The sequence below is a fragment of the Nematolebias whitei genome, chromosome 12, assembly GCF_014905685.2.
Source record: "Nematolebias whitei isolate Nwh7 chromosome 12, NemWhi1, whole genome shotgun sequence".
Lineage (NCBI taxonomy): Eukaryota > Metazoa > Chordata > Actinopteri > Cyprinodontiformes > Rivulidae > Nematolebias > Nematolebias whitei.
In genome coordinates, this window is record NC_056509.1 from 30,069,671 (window position 1) to 30,090,947 (window position 21,277).

The 21,277-nt window shown below is 39.3% G+C and overlaps 2 protein-coding genes across 2 annotated transcripts in view; both read left to right on the forward strand.

Annotated features, from left to right (window-relative positions):
- Window positions 1-21,277, forward strand: part of LOC119418514 (WD repeat-containing protein 26) — a 368,230-nt gene that overhangs the window by 109,367 nt on the left and 237,586 nt on the right. The window lies entirely within an intron of this gene.
- Window positions 411-21,135, forward strand: LOC119418519 (phosphatidate phosphatase LPIN1). Its single transcript, XM_037685825.1, has 20 exons — window positions 411-587; window positions 10,465-10,668; window positions 10,750-10,845; window positions 12,735-13,006; window positions 13,332-13,442; window positions 13,523-13,646; window positions 13,724-14,018; window positions 14,201-14,294; window positions 15,728-15,912; window positions 15,995-16,088; window positions 16,222-16,291; window positions 18,087-18,182; window positions 18,271-18,332; window positions 18,420-18,558; window positions 18,657-18,805; window positions 19,558-19,644; window positions 20,092-20,244; window positions 20,342-20,456; window positions 20,572-20,675; window positions 20,763-21,135. Exons 1-20 carry the CDS (start codon window positions 513-515, stop codon window positions 20,932-20,934), a joined length of 2,697 nt encoding a protein of 898 aa, XP_037541753.1. The 5' UTR covers window positions 411-512; the 3' UTR covers window positions 20,935-21,135.

Here is a 21,277-nt window from a genome sequence, read left to right on the forward strand (position 1 = left end):
CAGTATCAGCAGTTATGAAGGGTCTCTGTGCACGAGTGAAACCAAAACTTCACCCCCCTCAGCAGATGTTCTCATCTGTAAATGTGATAACAGTACTGTGGTCATCAGTGGGGGAGGGGGTATACGTGCTGGGTTTCACTGTTTTCCTGTTAAGTGATTGGAAATTTACCCACTGAAAAAACTATCAAGGGTGGGTGGAGGTGAGGATTGGTTGCCTAACTGGTGTTTGGTCATGTGGGACTGGAGACATCCACCTAGATAAATATTCTGACCAAAGAATCCCATCAAATGCCAGAGGAGTCAAAAGATCTCATGCATGACGACCATTTGAGGGTGGGCTCAGGTTTCTAACGGGGGGGCCCAGGTAAATTTAGTAAGACGCTTTTCACTTGCACTTGACCGTCAGACACTTGTGGAAGCTCTGAGAGCGGGCACACTTTCGAGACTGGACTTGAGGAGTTCCTGCATGTTACACGTCTGCTGGGAGGCTTTGGACTCAAAATGATGGAATCATGATATCAGCTGTGGATGAAGAGAAGTTGGATGAAGCTGCTCAGCAGGATTCCACCGACACCACCTGGAGCTGGGTGAGTCCACTGTGAACCATCAAGGTGTGTGTGAGGTGGTGGTGGTAGGTGTGGGGGGCATAAACAATTAAAGGCTGACTCAGCATTCAAACTGCTGTTTATTATTTTTCTGTGAGTTTTTGCAACCTAATGACTTTTTCGTGCCATGGGTTATTTTAGCTGTTCTTATAGGAACACGTTCAACTCATTCAAGAGGTGTAAACTGCGCCTTTTGGTTTTTATACTTTTCAGAGACTTCAAGTTGATTTACAAATATTTTCTCCATAGAAATACAGTGAGATCTGTTTTCAACTTCCTCTAACATTACTTTTAGCTATCCTTCAGCCACTTTTAACTTTTAGCTACCAGTCTTCTTATCCCATTTAAAACTTTGAGTTAGCCTTTTGCTACTTTGAGCTTTTATTTAGCCTTTTAATAATTTTAAGTTTATAGTCAGGCTTTGGCTACTTTTAACTTTTATTTACCATTCTATCCTGTTTAAAACTTCAAGTTAGCCTTTTGCTACTTTGAGTTTTTATTTAGCCTTTTAATAATTTCAAGTTTATAGTCAGGCTTTGGCTACTTTTAACGTTTAACTACCATTCTGCTACTTATCCCATTGAAAACTTCAAGTTAGCCTTTTGCTACTTTGAGCTTTTATTTAACCTTTTGCAAATTTTAAGTTTATAGTCAGGCTTTGGCTACTTTCAACTTCTAGCTATTCTTTGATACTTTTAGAATGTCTATACCTTTAGTTACTGTTCTGATACTTTTAGCTACCACTCTACTACTTTTATCTTCTGCTACTTAGCCCTTTTAAAACTTCTTTTGACACCTTTAGCTTTTAGCTAAGCTTTTGTTACTTTCAGCTTCTAGCGAACCTTTTATCAAAAGGCTAGCGAAAAGCAAACATTATTTAAACTATCTAGATGTTTTAAATAGTTTTTGCTTTTAGCCAGCCTTTTGTTTCTTTATAGTTAACCTTTTAGCTAGCTACTGTTTTGCTCTTCTGTAGCTTTTAGTTAGTTAGCTTTAACAGCTGTTTCAGCTTCTTCAGTAAATGTCAGCAGTCGATCAGCTCTCAGTGCGTTCAAAAAGAAAATGCCATTTCTCCAGTTTATATGAGACCCATCAGATTGGACTCAAATGTTAAAGATCATTTTGTACAGTTCTGTAACTGGTTGTTGTACGAGCCGGGTCTGTGTGTGTGTGTGTGTGTGTGTGTTTATATAATCCCATGTGTAAAACGACCTGCTTTAAGTGAAACCTGGGAAGGGGGGGTCGACATGAGGTGACAATCCGGGTGGAGTGAAAGCTGGCAGGGATCAGGTGATCTCCTCAGTCAGAGCAGGAGAGGCCTGCAGCACAACAACACATTCATCACACACGATGACAACATGCAGCACTGACTGATGTGATTACACAAAAGTTGTGAATCATCTGATCCCAGATGTGTTCATTTAGAGCCACAAGCATCAGCCTCGAAAACAGAAGATGATTCAATTTTTCCTTATTTAACATTTAAGCTATCAAATCCAGGTTTATTTAAATAACTTTATGTGACGTTTCCTCCCCTTTTCAGCAACACAAGTCCTCAAGTTTCTTTTTGAATTCCTGAATAAACGTTTTCATCAAGCTGAATCTCAGGCCAGAAATGCTCGAGCCAGTCCAAGTGTGTCCAAACATTATATTTTATATTTCTCCGAGTCACCTAAAACAACAAATACTTGTTTGTGTGTTGCTTTTGACGACTTTAAGCCCAGTTGTGTGGACTTAATCAAGACTGAGGTGAAGTAGAAGAACAACACAAGCTGGAGGTGCACAGCTGACAAGAAACGTGGGTAAATATAACAAGTTGTTTAGTGGTTGAGCAACGTAACAAACCATGTTCTGCAAAAAAATTCAAACGCTGTCATCAAGGATTGCTTTGTGACAGCTGAACTGGAGCTGATAGCTGCACAACAATTATATTTAGAGTTTTTAAAAAGCAAAAACAAACACTTTTTATTCTGACATACGTTCTTGTTATATCTGAATCCAAATCGACAATTAAAGCAAATACGTTGATTCTGTTGAAAAAAAGAAACACCCATCTCTTGTGGATTTATAGTAGACACCCCACTCATACATGCAGAACATTAAGTTGCCACCATGTGTTGTGTGTTCTGCGTACATCAGCCGAAGGAGGAGCGTGTTCTTAGAAACATGTCAGTGAAGGCAGCTGCGTGTCTCATGTATCCGTGCAGCGTTCACTGACACTGACAGAAAGATGGATGTGGGGGCAGCCTGCTCACACGGAGCTTCCAGTAAACGGATCACCATGTTAGTTGTCACATTTTGTGTTTAAAAGATAGCCAGGATGCTCTACATGCGTACTATTACCTTGTTTGAAATACTTAGAAGGTTGTTGAACATTGTTCAGTCAGTTTGAATGTGAATGATTTTCAGATCAATTTTGCTTCCCCGTCCACAATTCTTGTGCCATTTCAACAATTCTTGCATCAAAACGTTCAGCTCATTCAGGACTTTCCTGCTTTGGCTTTTGTGCAATTTTTACTTTTTAAAATATTCAGCTTTGTCAGCCATGTTTATCTCTTTGAAAACGAATAGAGCTCTCTCCTTCAAAGCGTTTGTGCTGTTTATAACCTTTTTACCGCTCATTTCAACATTTGTTCTGGTTCAGCTGTTTTCAGCTTCTTTGTGCACATTTCAGCTGTTTTGTTATTTTTTCAGCTTCTTTCAGCATTTTTTTCAGATACTTTTTTAGAAATTTTTCTGCAAATTTTAGCCGTTTTTCTGCCATATTTATTCATTTTTACTAATTTCTGTCTTTGCACTTCTTTAAATTAATTCCAACTTTTTTTTTTGCTCCTTTCAGTGTCTCTCTGCTAATTTCAGCGCTTTTGTGCTTTTTCAACAATTTATTTATTTTTGTTGCTAATTTGAGTTTTTTTCTCTAATTTCAGGTTGTTTGTAATCCGTTCATCTTCTGCTTATTTCAGCGTATTCTGGTCATTTTTGCTGTATTCAACTTTTTCTACACATTTCTGTCGTCTTTTTCTTCTGCTTTCCATTTTTTCTCCCACTTTCAGCAAATGTCAACTAAAGTGTGATATTTATGCACTTTATTTAGATTTAACGTTGAACCTTCACCAAGAATAAAACAGTCAAAGGACGGAGCAACATTTTAGCCACTTCTCCATTGTTACATTTCACACTAATCGCTAAGTTTCCATTAGGTTCTGTTCAGTTTGGTTTGGCGTAGAATAGGCCCTTTCTCTATGGTTTCCTCTTCAGTTCAGTTTGACATCACACCAGTTAAGAGTGTCTCCATTGCAGGTACCTGCTCGTTTTATGGTATCACCTCATACATAGTTCCAAGTGTACTGCTGTAAACAAACAGTTTTGACGTCCACAGACTGCAGCCGCTAACTGGCCCAATTCATGGAGCAGAAAATGAGCTATGACAATCCTATGTCTATTGCCAGTGAGCTATTGCTGGCACGATGGATCAGTGGTTAGCACTGTTGCCTCACAGCAAGAAGGTCCTAGGTTCAATCCCCAGTTGGACTCGGGGTCTTTCTGTGTGGAGTTTGCATATTTGCTTGCGTGGGTTTTCTCCGGGTTAGGGTTTGACTGCCTTTAGGCCCAGGCCTCCCTTGCAAAAGAGATCTGTGATCTCAATGGGATTTGCCTGGTTAAGTAAAGGTTAATAATAAATCCCACCCCTTTAGTGGGTGATCCAGTAACAATGGAGACACACCTAAACCTGAGAAGAGCCAAACAGAAACAAAACGATGGAACTGGTACTTAATGGAGAAGCTAATTTTCTTCAGAGTAGTTTAAGATTTTGTTAAGCTTGGTTAAGTTTTCTGTTGTTAAAAATTTAATAAATCAAATGTATCCATACACACATTAAAAAAACACATGTTCAATTCTGCATGTACAGATAAAACAAAATAATACAACGATGCTGATATTAAAGATAAACTTATTCACACATGAGCCCGAACAGACTGTAGTCTGAAACGCTGGCTTGTTTCTCCCGCCCTGCTCACTATGACATCCATTTTTCATGTAATTTAATCAAGAACGAGCTCATAAATCCACAAAGTCAGCAGAGCCTGCAGGTCGTATCAGCAATTTAATGAAACTTGTTAAGTTAGAAACTTTTACAACTAAACATGAAAAGTTGTAAAACCTAACCAAATACTAAATACCTATATAACCATAACCGGGACATCGTAAAATGTTTTACACAATCTTAAATACTCAGCGATTATCTGTCTGTTTCATTTTGTGTCTGATTTATTGTCATTTTTGTTTAGTCAGGGCTCAGTGTCAGGGTAGGCCATGAAAGAGAAACCAAAGATGCACATTCTTCTTTTTCTTAGCCTATTCGAGCTGCTTCACAGTCTGGAAAAAATAATTAATCTGTGTGTGTGTGAAAGAGAGAACATACTATCACCCTGCCTAAATAGGCAGAGCTACATGTGAGCATGTTGGAGCATGTAACCCATTCAGCATTTGGACTGTTTGCGTGAAGGACGTGCACCAAGAGAGAAAACTGGTCAAGATTCTGGATTTAACACTGCACAATCAATAATGTGTCAGGGCATACACGATAATGAGGTTAATGAGATTATTTTTGTATAACGTATGTTTTGTATCTATTCAGTAAAACTGGGGCCACAGTGAGTGTTTGCTACAGTAAAGAAGCCTGTTTATTACAAGAAGTGTCTGGTTTTCAAAGTGTTGAGTAACATGATGCTGAAACCACCAGCCACTTCCTCTCTGCAGAGTTTACTGAAGGGTCTCCTGAAACAGCCAACATGGCCTGTGCTGCGAGGCAGGGCTGTGATTGGGCAGAAACATCACCTCACTGCACCACACTCACTGGGTGACTTTAAACTCTACTGTATGGCAGACCGTTGTAGAGTCTAATCAAGCACACCTGTCTCCACATTCTCTTAAGAGTAAAAAAAGGGCTTTCTTAGAAAACTTAAAAGTCAGTTTTACAAAAAAACTAAAAAGACATTCTCGCCACAATTTCTGCAACTGTTTTTACAAGTCATAATACTAGATTCATGAATGTGCTTCTCAATGACATTTTTGCTAGAGTTAGTTTTAAACATTCATTATGACATTTAAAATTTTTGAAAAATGCTTTTTTTTTGTAGCTAAATCAGAAGTTACCGCCAGTAAAATTTGAGCTGTAGGTTTTGACAACCCACTCCAACAAATCCATTCATTCATTCAACCTTTATTTGTACAGGTTAGTCTCAGTGAGCCACAAGGGCTCATTTAAATTCATTTAACTCATTCAAATAAACAGATTAATCATTAAAAGCATTGCTTTGAGCCATAATAAACATTCAAAAAAAGAAGAGACCTGGGGGGTGAGGGAAGTCTGAGACTGTCATCAATGTATGTTCCCATGCAATGGCAAAGTTGGTTCTCTGTATATCTGTAAACAACAAAGTCCATGCTCAGTAATCAATTGATTATTGAGCATGGACTTTGTTGTTTTCAATCAGTTGGACACGACTGTCAACAAGGAAGAGGGCGGGCAATTGAGGAGGGGGCGTGCCAAAGACACCATCTTAGCACCAACATAACTGGTTTGTTCCACTTTGGAGTAAGCTGTTGGGGGAAGAATCAGTTTTGTGTTGTGTGTTTCGTTGACTGATGAAGCCTTCTGGATCGAAGGCGAAACATTTCAGCACACACACAAAAAAAAGAAACTGTCCAGATGACCTGACTGAAAAATGTTGGATCTATAGTACAATTCTCATCATGTTGTTTTATCTATCAAATCTTTTATTGTCTATCCACAGCCAACATTTCAGATGTTTCAGGCATCATTCACAAGTTGAATATATTCATGTGTACTGTGTAAAATATGCAATGCATCAAGATCCACATCAACCCAACGAGTTCTGCTCCGCGCCTCTTTTGTTCCGCACAATTCTCGCTTCCTTTTGTGAAACTCTCGTCCGAGATTTATAAATGGGCAGAGGCAGCATGAAGCCCGACTGATCTTTGCAGCCATTTTGCAGTTAAGATAAGATAGAACTTTATTGATCCCGCAGGAAATTATTGTGCCAGAGTTTCAGTACAAAGGAACATACCTAAGAATCACAAGATATAAAGACTATAGTAAAAGACTAAAGACTATATAGATGTAGTTAATATCTTGGATGTTATCATTGTTTTTCTTTTACATTTTATTGTTGGATGTAACTGGGACCCTGTGTACACAATTTCGCTCCACCACATGTACCACACGAGGTGCGAATGACAATGACGAATCTCTGACTCTGACAACAGAATGCCAACCGTTAAGTTTGAAACAGATTCTACAAATGCAAGCAATTAAATCTAAACAGGTGCAGACAGAAACGTTAAAGAGTTTATTGTAAAACAGGATTAATTTTATTGTGCTATGTGTAGAAATGGGGAGGAGTTGAAAAGCTTGATAGCCACAGGGAGGAAGGACTTCCTGTGGGGTTCTGGAGCATCTCGGTGGTCTCAGTCTCTAGAGCTGGACGGATGCTGATCTGGGTTAAAGAGCCGAACCCTCACACTGAATCAGAACTCACAATCTGAGGTCTCAGTTAATCCTCCATGGTTTATGGAAAACTGCTACTAAGTCAGTGATTAGGTATAAGCAGAATTTTAAAAACGTATTATATGATAATTCGGCTTTCCATATAGAAGCTACTGGCCTCAACTCCAGTAGCTGCAAACTGCTTTAACGTCTTCAGACAAAGAAGGGTTAAAATGTGTTTTTAGCTTAGGTGACGTTCAAACGTTTCGCACACACCAATAAAAACAAAGCCGAACGAGTTTTCACCGCGATTATAATCCCATTCACGTGTACAACACGGATGATGCAGCTGGTTGTAACATGCGCGCGATGCCACAGCGGCGAATAAAAACAGTGGGATTGGCAAAATCAACTGCTCGACGCTGATTGGTCAGAAAGCCCGATGACGTCACAGTCATGACACGCCCCCATGAGAGGAGTAAAACGAAGATAAACACAGAAGAAACGAGTCTTTCACCTGAATGGTTCGTCTCTGCCTCTGGGACTGGGCGACACAAAGTTTGGACTGTATGGGACGCTCTGTAAGGAAACAGGAGAGATATATTTACATTTTAATTAACATTTAGTTTAGTTGTTATTCAGGAACACTTGCCTCTGGGTTGGTGTTTGAAGTCTGCCAGCATTCAACCTGAACAGGTATGTGTGGGTGATTACTGCTTTGCTTCTTTTCTCTAGATGCCTGCTATGATTAAACCGATTCAAATTCACTTCTCAGCACAAGATTCCTAATTTTGGATTTCATGTGTTACCTTAATTGTGTCAGGCATGTGCACTCAGATGTAAGTATTTCCACATTTAAAAAAAACCCATTTACATGCTGGGGCTTTTATTCCAGTAAAAAGTAGGAAACGTCTGATATTTACCTTGTGATGCAATCTGAGACAATAGACTCAACCTATTCATCATCTGCTGAGTGGTCCTGTCACTTTCCTACAAAACTCTTTAAACCACAGATTTCATCACTATTAAACACCAGCTCAGCTCAAGTGTAAATAAATCCTTCATAACTCTTACTTGAAACTAAAAGCTGAGGAGTGTGTTTTGAGACACTCTTCCTCTTTTTTTTTAAAGTCTCTGGCAAGTCAGACTATTTTTGGCCGGAGCTGCTCAGCACCATGTAACTGCAGTCAGCATTAAAAGCCCTGTGAAAATCAGCTGCAGGAGACAATGTCTGTTAGTGCCTGAATGGAAAATGCAGTGAATGACTGAACACACTTATAGGGGGTACTTTTAAGGAAGGCAGCATGGCTCGTTAGACTGATGTGCTGTTTTGAAATCAGGTTCCCTGGGTTTTTCTTTAAGGAGGGCCTCTTTTTGGCTCGATCATGTGATGGATGGCAGAGGTTTGTTGGCTTTATTCCATCTGTTTTCTCTGGCGCTGCAATCATTTAGAGACCTGCTGCCAAATAAGTCAAGGTCAGCCCTCGTCTGTTAATGACTCAACTTATAAATCTCCAAAGAGACACCTATTGATTCAGTTACCAAACCCTGAGAAATCTAATTGGCATCTGGTGCAGCGAAATACAACACAACCAAGCCCAGTGTAACTGATGTCCTTTCTTTGCCTCATCTGGTGTTTGTAACGCTCATTTGAACATGCAAACAGCATTCAAATGTGGAAAAGGAGTCTAATTATAGCTTTTTGCGTGATGTTTAATATGTACAGTATTTTAGAACAAACCACTACTTTCACATTTGGGAGTCAAAGGTTGTTTAATAGAGGCTATGATAAAAAAAAAGTTGTTTTGTAACAGTATCTTTTTATATTCTGATGCTCTTGATGTCTTGGCGCAGCTTCAGCTCAGCTAATATAAGACATTGAAGGTCGTGATATTACAGACACTTGAGAAGTACAGACCAGTCTAACTTAAGTCTGGAAAACAGTTGGATAGGATTTCCAGACTAATGAGTAAGAAGAGATGGAGGTGGGATCAGGTCCCACAGTATTGAGCTACAAGCAGCTTACATTAAAATCTCATAACCATTGTTTTTACGTCACCTTTATTTTTAATCAGTACAGTAATCTCATTGATACACAAGCCCTAACTTTTAAGAGAAAAATACAAAACAAACACAATCTAACACTGTTTTTACAAAAAAACATAATACTGTACATTAGAGTCATAAAAAACACAAATGATTTCTATAACTGTACCACCGTTTTCGATGAAGTTTGAATATGAAACATACTGTACAAAAGGTTTTCATGAGATAAAATGTGATATTTATAAGAAGAAAGATTTTATACAGATTCTTTATGTGGATTTACTAGTAGAAAAAACTTCTAAGGCTGTATTTTTTTTCATACTACAGTTTTCAGTACTTAGTTTAGTCACATTTACAAAGTGGTGGAACATATCGTTAATTTTCAAATGCAGACTGCAGATATATATAACTGACTAACAGTGAGAAAATAAACAACTGTGTCATCGTACATATTTATATATACTGTATAAGATGTGTTAGTACCATTAGATCCTACAGTGATGATGCAAATTAAAAGGGAGCAAGTCTGAAAACAAAGCCTTGAGGCACACCTTTTGTGGTATCCAAATAAATGAAAAAGAGAGACCACTAAGTTGAACACATTACCTATGACCAGAAAGATAATTTATTAAACAGCGAATAGGATGCCACGATCTACAGTGTCCAATGCTTTAGACAGTTCTATAAAAAGGCCAGAACAAAAGTCTTTGGCATCCAGAATAAAAAACACCTAACAACAGTGAGAAAGTAAACAACTGTGTCATCGTACATTATTTATATATACTGTATAAGATGTGTCAATAGCATTAGATCCTACAGTGATGATGCAAATTAAAAGGGAGCAAGTCTGAAAACACAGCCTTGAGGCACACCTTTTGTGATATCCACATAAATGAAAGAGAGAGACCACTAAGTTGAACACTTTGCTTATAACCAGAAAGATACTTTATTAAACAGCGAATAGTTTGGTCTGAAATTAGGATGCCACGATCTACAGCATCCAACGCTTCAAACAGATCTATAAAAAGGCCAGAACAATAGTTTTTGGCCTCCAGAAATAAAACAAAAAAATAAATAAAATCTCAGTGGAAGCAGTTACAGTGTTTCTGTGCCCTAAAGCTGTTAGTCCACTCCTCTTTCATTTGATTATTCACAAGTTCCTCAAACACCTCAAACAGGATGTAGAGTCTAGAAACAGTGTGATATATTTTTAGTTGCTTTGTGTCACCATCCTGATTGAATGGCTCTAACTAAATCAGTTCTTTCTGTCCCCTCCTCTCATTCCTCTATTCACCTGAGCAGACCCGTCAGACCATGAACTACGTGGGCCAGCTGGCGGGCCAGGTGTTCGTGCAGGTCAAAGAGCTGTACCGAGGCCTCAACCCCGCAACCCTCTCCGGCTGCATCGACGTCATCGTGGTGCGGCAGCCCGATGGCTCTCTGCAGTGCTCGCCCTTCCACGTTCGTTTCGGGAAAATGGGCGTCCTGCGTTCCCGTGAGAAAGTGGTAAGGTTTTAAGAAGCAGAATTAGGAGGAAAGTTCTGGCGTTCTTAACTGTTTTTTTTTTTTTTTGTCTCTCTGCTCCAGGTGGACATAGAAATCAACGGAAAACCGGTGGACCTTCACATGAAGCTTGGGGACAACGGAGAGGCGTTCTTTGTGCAGGAAACAGAAAATGATCAGGTAAGGATAACTGGAACATCGTGAACTGTTTACCTGAAAGTCTCTACGATTTAAAAAACAACAACCTAAACTCCACCCCTACAGACACACCCTTTTTAAGAAGTATTTTTTGCACCTTCTACTTTTGACACGTACTGTAAGTTTAAAGGAGGTCGGTGTTGGCGCAACAACCTGAGGTTATGTTTTCCTTTCCTTTTTGAGCTACTTGTGTTTTCCGGTGAGAACTATGAAGGAAGTATTTACTAACCCAGATACTCCGCATGCCAGTAAATGAAACACTGCAGCCGAACAACTGGCTCATTAGTCTGAAACGTTTTCTTCCAAATAAATAGGCATAAAATTAATGTACATAATTAGAGACTTTAGCTTAGCTATTAGAAAACACCTTATATTTTGAGCTTCCAATATTCCAAGTTAAAGGAGCCAAATGCTTTGACAGTAAAATGTTTTTTTTTCCACCCTTGTACCCCCATGACGGCATGTCCAGCCAAAAGTAATAAACGAGCAATAAAGCACTGAGGTTTCAGGGGCCGGCTCTAACAAGAGAAGCGGGTGGTTTATTTTCCCCTGAGTGGTGTCAGATTCCCAGGCTTTGGGAGAGCAAGGGGGTTAAAGCAAGGGGGTTAAAGCAAGGGGGTTGGAGTATTGTGCCTCTGAATCCATTTTCTTTGCGCGGGGAAGAAAACGTGAGACGTATTGTCCAGACCTACCTACATATCACATGGTTAGGCTTTAGTTTCCCTTCCCTTTTTCTATTTTTTTCAATTACGTATTTAGATCCAGCTTCACTCGGAGGAAATATTCCTAGAAAACATATTCATTTACTAGAAGTGCTGTCAGTAAAATGGGCTATAAAACTTCCTTACCCTCTTATGACCATAATTATAACAGGGCTGCCTGATATTTTTTTGATTTTATAGTTGTAAAACTGTCAAAAAATGTGTACTGAGTTTGTATTTTGGCTTCTTTTTCCAGAACAACCTCAGCTTTCAGTGTCTGGTAGTTATTTAACAATTCTTTCTATTACTATTAAAGAGAACATTTTATAGATTAAACAAACAAAAAAAGATCAGAATTGAAATTTTCAAGTTTATTACTGAACAGGAACTTCAAAATGACAGGGGCAAACAATTTCATAAATACAGAAAAAACTGTGAAGCCTGCCTCTATTTTACCAGTTTTTATGCCTATTATTATTATTTTTTAAATTTCAGGCGTTTTTATTTGGTGTGGTAGACCCTAAAAAAAGGATTTATTGTGGATTCAATGTGTTAAGTTTTAAGGTCGGTGTGAATTGCAAAGCCAACGAACGTATTTTAGTTAATCAATCAATCAATCAAAACTTTATTTCAGACATACTGGTACATGGTCCATAGTAAACAAAAACAGGCAAAAAAACAAAACAAAACCATAACAACAAGACACAATAAAATAGAATGTTCATCCATTGCCATATAAATTAAGGCACCAGTGATTTCACAGAATAGAAAAGAACCTAATCGAGCTTTGTATGGGGTTGGTCAGAGTATTTAATGAATCTATTTACAGAGTCTGTTAGCCTACACTAGTACACATACATCTGTTCATAAGGTTTCGAAGCACAAGTTGGTATTGGCATTTACGAACATTTTATTAATGTGCACACAATCCTGATAACAAACTTCAAACTTAACACTTCAGATTTTGCATCCAGTCAAAAATGCTCCTTCATTTAAATGAACTTCAAATAAGATTTTTGCATTTGAAGTTTTATTTTTTTCCCCAAAGTTTTAAATTATTTAAAACTTTTGCTTCACATTTTATGCTTTATAGTTGTATTTGCTTGATGTACATCATAAAAAACGATGACAAAACATTCATTATCTCATTTGTATTTCTGCTCCACACAGGAAGTTGTTCCTTCCCATTTGGCCACTTCTCCCATCTTGTCAAATGGGGCCATTTTGATGAGCTCCCCCTTGTTGGGGAAGAACTCTGGGTCTGCTGTGCAGAACTTGGGCCCCCTAAGGAGCAATGGAGAGATCAAGAAGAGGAGGAAGAGGAGGAGGAAGAGTCGGGCAGACAGCACGAGGAGGGAGGAGAATGGCGACTACTCGGTGGATGAAGATATGTTCTCCATCGACATGAGCTCGGATGAAGAGGGGGAAATGGAGAGCAACAGGTAAGGAGAAAGCAATAAGAGAACTACAATGTAGGAAAATTGTTCCACAAGTGTAAAGAAATGAGGATATGACAGAACAATTAGATAAATAATGTGATGCATCACTTATGAGGTTTAGAAGCAGCTCTATAGGAAACAAACACAGTCAGATAAGAAAAAAACAGACTAAATTTTATGCTACAATAATAAACACCTATTTAGAGATTGATTTTTTGTGTTTGAGGGAATTGTGCTGAAAGAAAGCTGCAAATATTTGTTTCTTTTACTCATAAAAGTTTCTAGAAACAACAAACTACAATGTCATCCTTGTGCGTTTACGTTTCAGGTCTTCTCGAGATATTTTGGGAGACGAGACAACAGCTGCTTCCAGCGGTGGTTCTTTCAAACAGGGTGGTGTCTACGCTCGTTCAGATGGAGGGTGGAGCCCAATCCAGAGGTGCTTAACTCATAAAATCTACTCTTGTTGAAATGAGATGTTTAATTTTTATGACATTGTTTTGTTCCTCCCTTTCTCAGCCCTGGCAACTCTCGCCCCACCTCTCCAAAGAGTGACTCCGAGCTGATCACTAATCTGTTGGACTCGGACAGTCAGAATCCAGCCATGCTATGGGCGTGGGGAGAGCTGCCGCAGGCCGCCACGGTACAGAAACGTGCACCGTCAACACGTCTGAAAAGCGTTAGGAGTTTCTCCTTTAACACCAATCTTCACTTTTTCAGCCTTCTTTCCTCCCTCTGAAGTCGAACCCACAGTCTGTTCGTGTTTTATCCATCCCCGTGGCTGAGAACACACACTTCTGTGTGATCCCCCACGAGATGCCCTCAGAACAACGTGGAGCCTGCTCTGAGATACCAACACCCCCGATGCTGACGAAGGAGGACACAGCAAGGATGGAGTCAGTATCCATGGAGGTGAAGACCCAGACGGTGACTTCAGAGACGCAGACGGTGGGCGACATGGAGGAGACGGCCCCTTCTCCTCTCGGGAAGACAGACTCTCCATCTAAAAAGAAAGGTGAGGGATGCTGTAAAAAGGAAGCTCCCTGATGAAATTCACAGAGTGAACGGGGATGTTTCAAAGTGGCAGAAAATCTTTCATCGTTCCTGTTTATAAAAAGCTGCTTAACCAACAGAATTACATTTATCTTAGATAAACCTGAGAGTTCTTTTCTTCTGTGCATTTTTTGTCTGCTGCAGACAAAAGGAGCCGCCATCTTGGTTCTGATGGAATTTACCTAGATGATATTACAGAGCTGGAGCCTGAGGTGGCAGCACTGTATTTCCCTAAAAGGTACATGGACAGACAACAAACATATCATCTGTAAGAATATGGCTGCACAACATTTGGAACACATGCTATTGCATTATTATGTTTATTATGACTACTTTTACTATCACTATACTATGGCTGATAACATCAGCTGTGTTAAACCCACTTTTCCTCACTTCAGCATTTCCACCCCCATCAGCGACAGTTTTATTTATACACAGTGGCGGCTGGTGGAGTTTTCTCTGGTGGGGAGGGGGGTATAACTCCAAAATAGACATAAATAAATAAACATGTATGTATGTACAAACAAACAAACAAAAAACTCACCAGTTCCCACTTTTAGAATATGCAGTCAGCTGAACGTTTTTTCTACAAACAGAGACATCTAAAAGTTGAGAGGCATATCAGTCAGAAATGGCAACATAGACATTAGATAAAGGGCTTTCAATGGCTTAAAGCCTACCTGCAGCAGCTAGCGTCTCACAAATAGCCTGGTTGGGAGTGGCACGATCTGTTCTTGAAGCACGTTCCGTACCGTGCATTCAGCTCTGGGCGCAGGAGAGGTGCGCCCAGAATGGTCCTATATCTTGTAATGAAGAGGAGCTAACTGCGTGTGTTCAACTTTTAACAACAGTCTATGGGCAGATTTTTGCGCCCCAGGGCGGAAATACATCACCAATCAGAGACAACGTTTTTGAACTAAACAACTTTATTCATCATCAACTTTAAATGTTTATCTTACACAACAAAAAATATATGCATATATATTTGCACCCCCCCCCCCTAATGTCGGCGTCATTATGTGCTAGTGTGCAAGCTTTTTTTCATTATCACACTGTTGACCTTCAAACAGAGGTTAAATGTGTGTGAGGAATTTTTTTTGTCTCCAAACCCTATGTGTTTTTCACCACTTTATATTGTTTGTCCAAACAGGTCTTACTTGTAAATGAGTCTTCGAGGCTCATTGTGACTTATCTGTTTAAATAAAAGTCGAATGAATGAAAATTATTTAATTTTAATTTTATTTTTTTATGCCTTATTCAAGGTAATGTGATGAGTGTTGAGTGGTGGGGCGGCACCCAAGCGCCCTCTATTGGTCAGCCGCCACTGATAACACATTTAAAACAACTGAGGTTGATCAAAGGACTTTACAGTCAAACCAGACAACAATACAACAAAATAAATTATAAACTAAAACCAACAATAAAAGGACAAAACAGTACTGAATAATTTAACTACAATCATCTAAATCGGTATTTAGGAAAACGAGCCACCATTTGATTGCTAGATGTAGTATTAGCATACAGTTTGGGTCTGCAGTCTTTTACAGTATTGATACATTTTTTAAATATTGTGTAGGTTCAGTTAAGAGTACATATCACTGTCTCTTAGCAGTTTAATATGATGTGATAGGTTTTGATCAACACTTGTAAACACTTCCTCCTCCCCTGTAGTGACAGTGCTTCAACTTTGAGAAGCATTTCCGACCCGGGGCCTCACAGCACCAGTCAGTCCCCGCAGTCCGTGGGCTCAGGAGGGGACAGCGGCGTGGACAGTTACTGCGACCCCATGTCCGACCTCCCATCTACCGCTGTCTCCCTGTGTGGGGGACTCACCGACAACAAGGAGATCTCTACAGGTACGCTGACGTGGCACAGGACGACTCTAGGGTGTGACATGAAGCTCAAAAACTTAATGTGTGTGTGTGTTTTCCTCTACAGAACAGTTTTACAATAAGCTCATCTCATATCAGCAGTTTATAGAAAACCCCTCCATCATCGACGACCCCAACTTAGTTGTGAAAATTGGCTCAAAGTAAGACATTAATGAAATGCATTATAATGACAAAATTAACATAATTCCTAGTCCAAATGAAGTTATTTGCTACTTAAATGTATCTTTGTTTGCATTTCTTTACCTAATTGGTTATACATTTTATTTCTCACAGGTACTATAATTGGAGCACTGCGGCTCCACTTGTGCTCGCTCTGCAAGTATTTCAGAAACCCCTGCCAAAGGTAAAAGGGTGATGGCTCATGTACTCGAATACTAATGACTCACTAAATCGATTGTAATGTATGTTTTAAGTGCCCCCTGCTGGTAGGAACCGGTACAGTATTATGACTGCTCTTCCTCTGTTCTCTTCTTTTTTCACCACTTTACGTCGTTAAATAATTAGAGCCTTTTAGTTATTGTGTGAATACTTATGAAGCATTCATTATGATTCATTTCTCTTATTTTTCTGCATCTTTCTTTTTCCACAATTTTTGTGGCATTTCAACAAATCATATCAAAATGTTCAGCTCATTCTGGAGAAGGGTCCTATGACTTTTGGTATTGGTGCAACTTTAGCTTTTTGAAATATTTAGTATTTTCTGCCACATTTTTTTCTCATAGAAAATGAACTGAACTCATTTTACATCCTTCATATCTTTAGATCTGTTTACAACCTTTTACTGCTCCTTTCACATTTTGTTCTGGTTCAGCTTCCTTGTGCAAATTTAAACTTTTTTCCAGCTACTTTCAGCTAATTTCAGCTGTTTATTCTGTTGTTTTTTGCTCCTTTTCAATTCTTTCTGCTAACTATAGCATTTCTGTGCTTCTTCTAACTTCTTTCTGCAAATTTCAGCTTGTTATGCTCCTTTCAGCTCATTTCTACAAGTTTCAGCTTTTGCTGCTATTTGTGCTACTATTTAGCTGTTTGTATGCTAATTTTAGCTTTTTGCAACTATGTCCACTGTTTTTTGCACTCATTTCAACTTTTTTAAGCCTAATTCAGCAAAAATGTGCTCTCTCCACTTTCTTCTGGTAATTTAAGCTTCTTTCTGCGTTTTTAGCTATATTTTGGCTTTTTGTGTGTGTGTGTATGTGTGTGTGGCTAATTTCTTTCTTTTTTCCAGATAATTTCCTCTTCTTTGTGCTAATTTCTGCTTCTTTCAGCCTAATTGGGCAAACGTCTTTTTTTCTGCTTTCTTCTGCTAATTTAATCTTGTTCCACCTTTTCATCTACCTTTTTAGCATTTTTTTAGCTAATTTCAGCTGTTTTCAGATAAATTAAATTATTTTGTAACTTCTGCAACTTTCAACCTAATTAACCTTGTTCTCCTAATGTCAGCTTGTTATGCTCCTTTCGACTTATTTCTGCTATTTTCAGTTATTTTAGCTACTATTTGGCTGTTTTATGCTACATTTAGCTTTTTCAGCCAGCTCCACATTTTTGTAGCTCATTTCAGCTCTTTCCACTTCCTTCTGGTAGCTCAAGCTTCTTTCTGCCTTTCCAGATATTTTTCAGCAATTTTTATTTGCTAATTCCAGCTTTTTGTTGCTAATGTCATAACTTTTGTGCTAATTTCTGCTTGTTTAAACCTAATTCAGCAAATATTTATTCTTTCTGCTGTATTCTGCTAATTTAGGCTTGTTCTTCTTTTTCAGCTAAAATTTAGCATTTTTTAAGCAAATTTTAGCTGTTTTTCCAGCAAGTTCTTCAGCAATAAGCATTCACACTGCATTTTCACAGGAAATGCAATTTGTCTAGTTAACACTCATCCTCAAAGTTCCTGCTTTGTTGTCTGACTGTTGTCCCGGGCTACAGCTCTTTATGTCAGAAAATACGTTTATCTGACTTTTCTTATCTTCCATCCTTTTCTTTCTGCCTTCCTAATTCTTCTTCCTGAATCAATCTCTCTTTTTATTTTTACCACTCAGCTGGTGACTCGTTTCTGCGTTGTCAGCTGATTTAAAGTCTTGCTTTGCTTTAGTTTTGTTGATGGTGTTTGTGTTGTGGATGTTTGAGTTGTACCTGCTCCCCTTTAGACCACAGTGGAGAAGGTCATGAAGGAGAAGATGCCCAAGAAAGGAGGAAGGTGGTGGTTCTCCTCCTGGAGGGGCAGAAACAATAACGTGAAATTAGTAGGTTCTGCTTTTTTTCTATTGTATGAAATGGAGGAAACGCACAGCTTTCAGATTTTTATTTAGTTGACATTTACTCTCCTTTTAGGATTCAGTTGCCGAGCACGGAGCTTGTGGTTCTGCTGAACAAGCTGGAATCATGAATAGCAGGTAGGAAATTTAATCCTAAAACTTTACTGATTAATTTTTATTCATAGTTGATTATTAAACTCATGTTGTGGACTTGACTGGATCTAGACATAAAGAGGAGTCATCATCTAGTGATGAAGACCTCCTTGCAGCAAAGCAGAGCTCTCCGATCCTCCAGTCCGAGCCTGGACTCCCATCAGGAGGCGTCTCTTATAAGAAAACACTCCGCCTGACCTCTGAGCAGCTGGTGAGGACCACAAGTTTGGAACTCGTAATTTTTCTCCCCACAAGTTGTTTCATGCGTTACTGTCTTGTCGCCGCCTCCTCTCACTCTCATGCCTGCAGCTGTCTCTTCAGCTGCTGGACGGCCCTAACGACGTTGTGTTCAGCGTGACCACTCAGTATCAGGGAACATGTCGATGTCAGGGAACCATCTACCTCTGGAACTGGGATGACAAGATTGTCATCTCTGACATCGATGGAACCATCACCAGGTGTGGGATCCGCATGTTTACTTGAACAACTTGAAGTTGCATTAAGCGAAACAAAACAGTCAGACAAGTCAAACTTTATTCAGCTCATTCAAGGTCAGTAAGCACAACCAGAATTAATACATAAGGCGTACCTGATTATAAGGCTCACCGTTGATTTTTGAGAAAATTAAAGGATTTTAAGTGCACTTTATAGTTGGAAAATTATGGTAAGTGCCACACCCTGAACAAGGCAGTTAAGGCATTAAGAGCAATATAGTTTCCAGTTACATCAGAAAACAGAAGACATTTTTCAGATCAGAACCTCTTCATGGAGGAACATGTCCAAAACTTGTGTGAGTGCATGTTAAATACATGTGCCAACATGGTTTTAGTGTAGTGAGCTCCAGGCCGGATCTGGCACTGAAACGGTGCCAAGTACAGTCCGTCTTTCACACAATTTTCAAACAAAGTGGATTTTAATGTTTCAGTGTCATCTTTATGCTGTGCACCACTTTAATTACTTTTTAATGGCATGGGTAATTTCAAACGATGAAATAATCCTCTCACATTAGTTTAATTTTTTCTCCCACTTATTCATTGCAGACTCTGTTTATAATTCTGTTTAAAGATTAAGCCCCATCATGTGCACTAACATTTATTATTGATAAATCTTTCTAACCTTTTTGCAACCTTAAATTCATGTTTTACATTAAGCTCTTGTAAGGTTGTAAAATATTACTTTTGGCAATAAAACTTGTAGATTTCATTTCCAGGTCAGACACGTTGGGTCACATCCTGCCCACCCTTGGAAAAGACTGGACCCATCAGGGAATTGCACACCTCTACCATAAAGTCAGCCAGTAAGTGCTCTTTGTTATAATTAAAGCATACAGTCACATTCATTATATCTAATATAAAATGGCTTAGAATAAAGATAAAGTTACAAATTACCCAAAACGTTGGACTTTTTCAAGTAACTGACAAAAATCTTAACTTCTTCAGGAACATTCCTCCATGTCTAAAACCTGCTTTTTAAAAATCTATTTATTAAATAAATACAATTCATTTAGCCAAAACTTTGCATGCTGTTTTAAGTTTGCTGCTGTTCTGAGGTGGAAATCCTTTGTGTGAACCAGTGAATTTGCTCATACCATGAATCATGCGCACATGTCAACAAGGTTAACTTGAATCTTATTGGAGGTTGTCTGAAAGTGGGAACAAATATAAAAACGTTGACAGAGTAAAATTGCTTCGTTTGGGTGTCGAGCGTTTTTCTTTGTGGATTGATCTTTTTGTTGCTCTGTCAGAAATGGCTACAAGTTCCTGTATTGTTCAGCTCGGGCGATCGGCATGGCTGACATGACCAGGGGCTACCTCAACTGGGTCAACGAGAGAGGCACCATGCTGCCTATGGGCCCCGTCCTCCTGAGCCCGAGCAGCCTCTTTTCAGCTCTGCACAGGTGAGTTCAAATCCACACAAACAACTTTTATTCTGAAATAAACTCTTAATGAGGAGAAACTATGACCACGTTGGTTTTGTGTGTTTGTGTTTGATAGGGAGGTGATTGAGAAGAAGCCAGAGAAGTTTAAGGTGGAGTGTCTCACAGATATAAAGCACCTCTTCTATCCAAACTCGCAGCCTTTCTACGCAGCGTTTGGCAACAGGCCGACGGTACAGACTCATATCTTCACATTGTGTTTAACCGATTGCATTCGATCCAAGCATAATAAATTATTGAATTTGACGTTTAAATAACGTGCATCGTTTATTCTAAATCTGTTTGTAGGATGTGTATTCATACAAAGAAGTAGGAGTGTCACTCAACAGGATTTTCACGGTAAACCCTAAAGGGGAGCTGGTGCAGGAACACGCCAAGACCAACATCTCATCGTAAGTTTACTTCATTCAAAGAACAAATTTTTCTGGCTCGGAAGCGTTCAGTGGATTTATTACGCCACTCCCTCCTCCCTTCTTCAGTTACGTTCGTCTGGGCGAAGTGGTGGACCATGTGTTTCCCCTCATAGCCCGATCCTCTTCCTCAGACTTCCCCTGCTCGGACACATACAGCCATTTCACCTACTGGAGGGAGCAGTTCCCTCGAGTGGAAGATCAGGAGACGCCTCCACAGATTCCCAGCTCCGGCAGCTGATTAAGCCTCCTCCGAACCGGTCGAACCACCTGTGACTGACTGCCGGAGCGACTTGGACAGATGTGCAATCGTGAGGTGTATTGTTGGAAATTCTTGAAGCACTTTTCCTGCATCGCAGAGGGGTGAACAATCTGCCATGATTAGTCTTAAAGACAATAAGGATATAATGAGCACTTTTATTAAAGAATTAGATGTGTATATTTTTGGAGATCTAAAGTTATTTATTTAGGCAGCTTAGCACAGATTGCGCAATGGTTCCCAACTCTGATCCTTGCGGAACACCATCCTGCATGTTTTAGTTGTCTCCTGCCTTGACACTTGATTTGAATGGATGGGTTGTTAA

What these genes read in the sequence shown, in the direction of transcription:
- LOC119418519 (XM_037685825.1), top strand. Translation starts at nt 513, where the DNA reads ATGATATCAGCTGTGGATGAAGAGAAGTTGGATGAAGCTGCTCAGCAG. An exon ending in AGGAAACAGAAAATGATCAG is followed by an intron (nt 10,846 to 12,734) that starts GTAAGGATAACT and finishes TGCTCCACACAG; the next exon opens with GAAGTTGTTCCTTCCCATTT. An exon ending in CTCTTTTCAGCTCTGCACAG is followed by an intron (nt 20,245 to 20,341) that starts GTGAGTTCAAAT and finishes TGTGTTTGATAG; the next exon opens with GGAGGTGATTGAGAAGAAGC.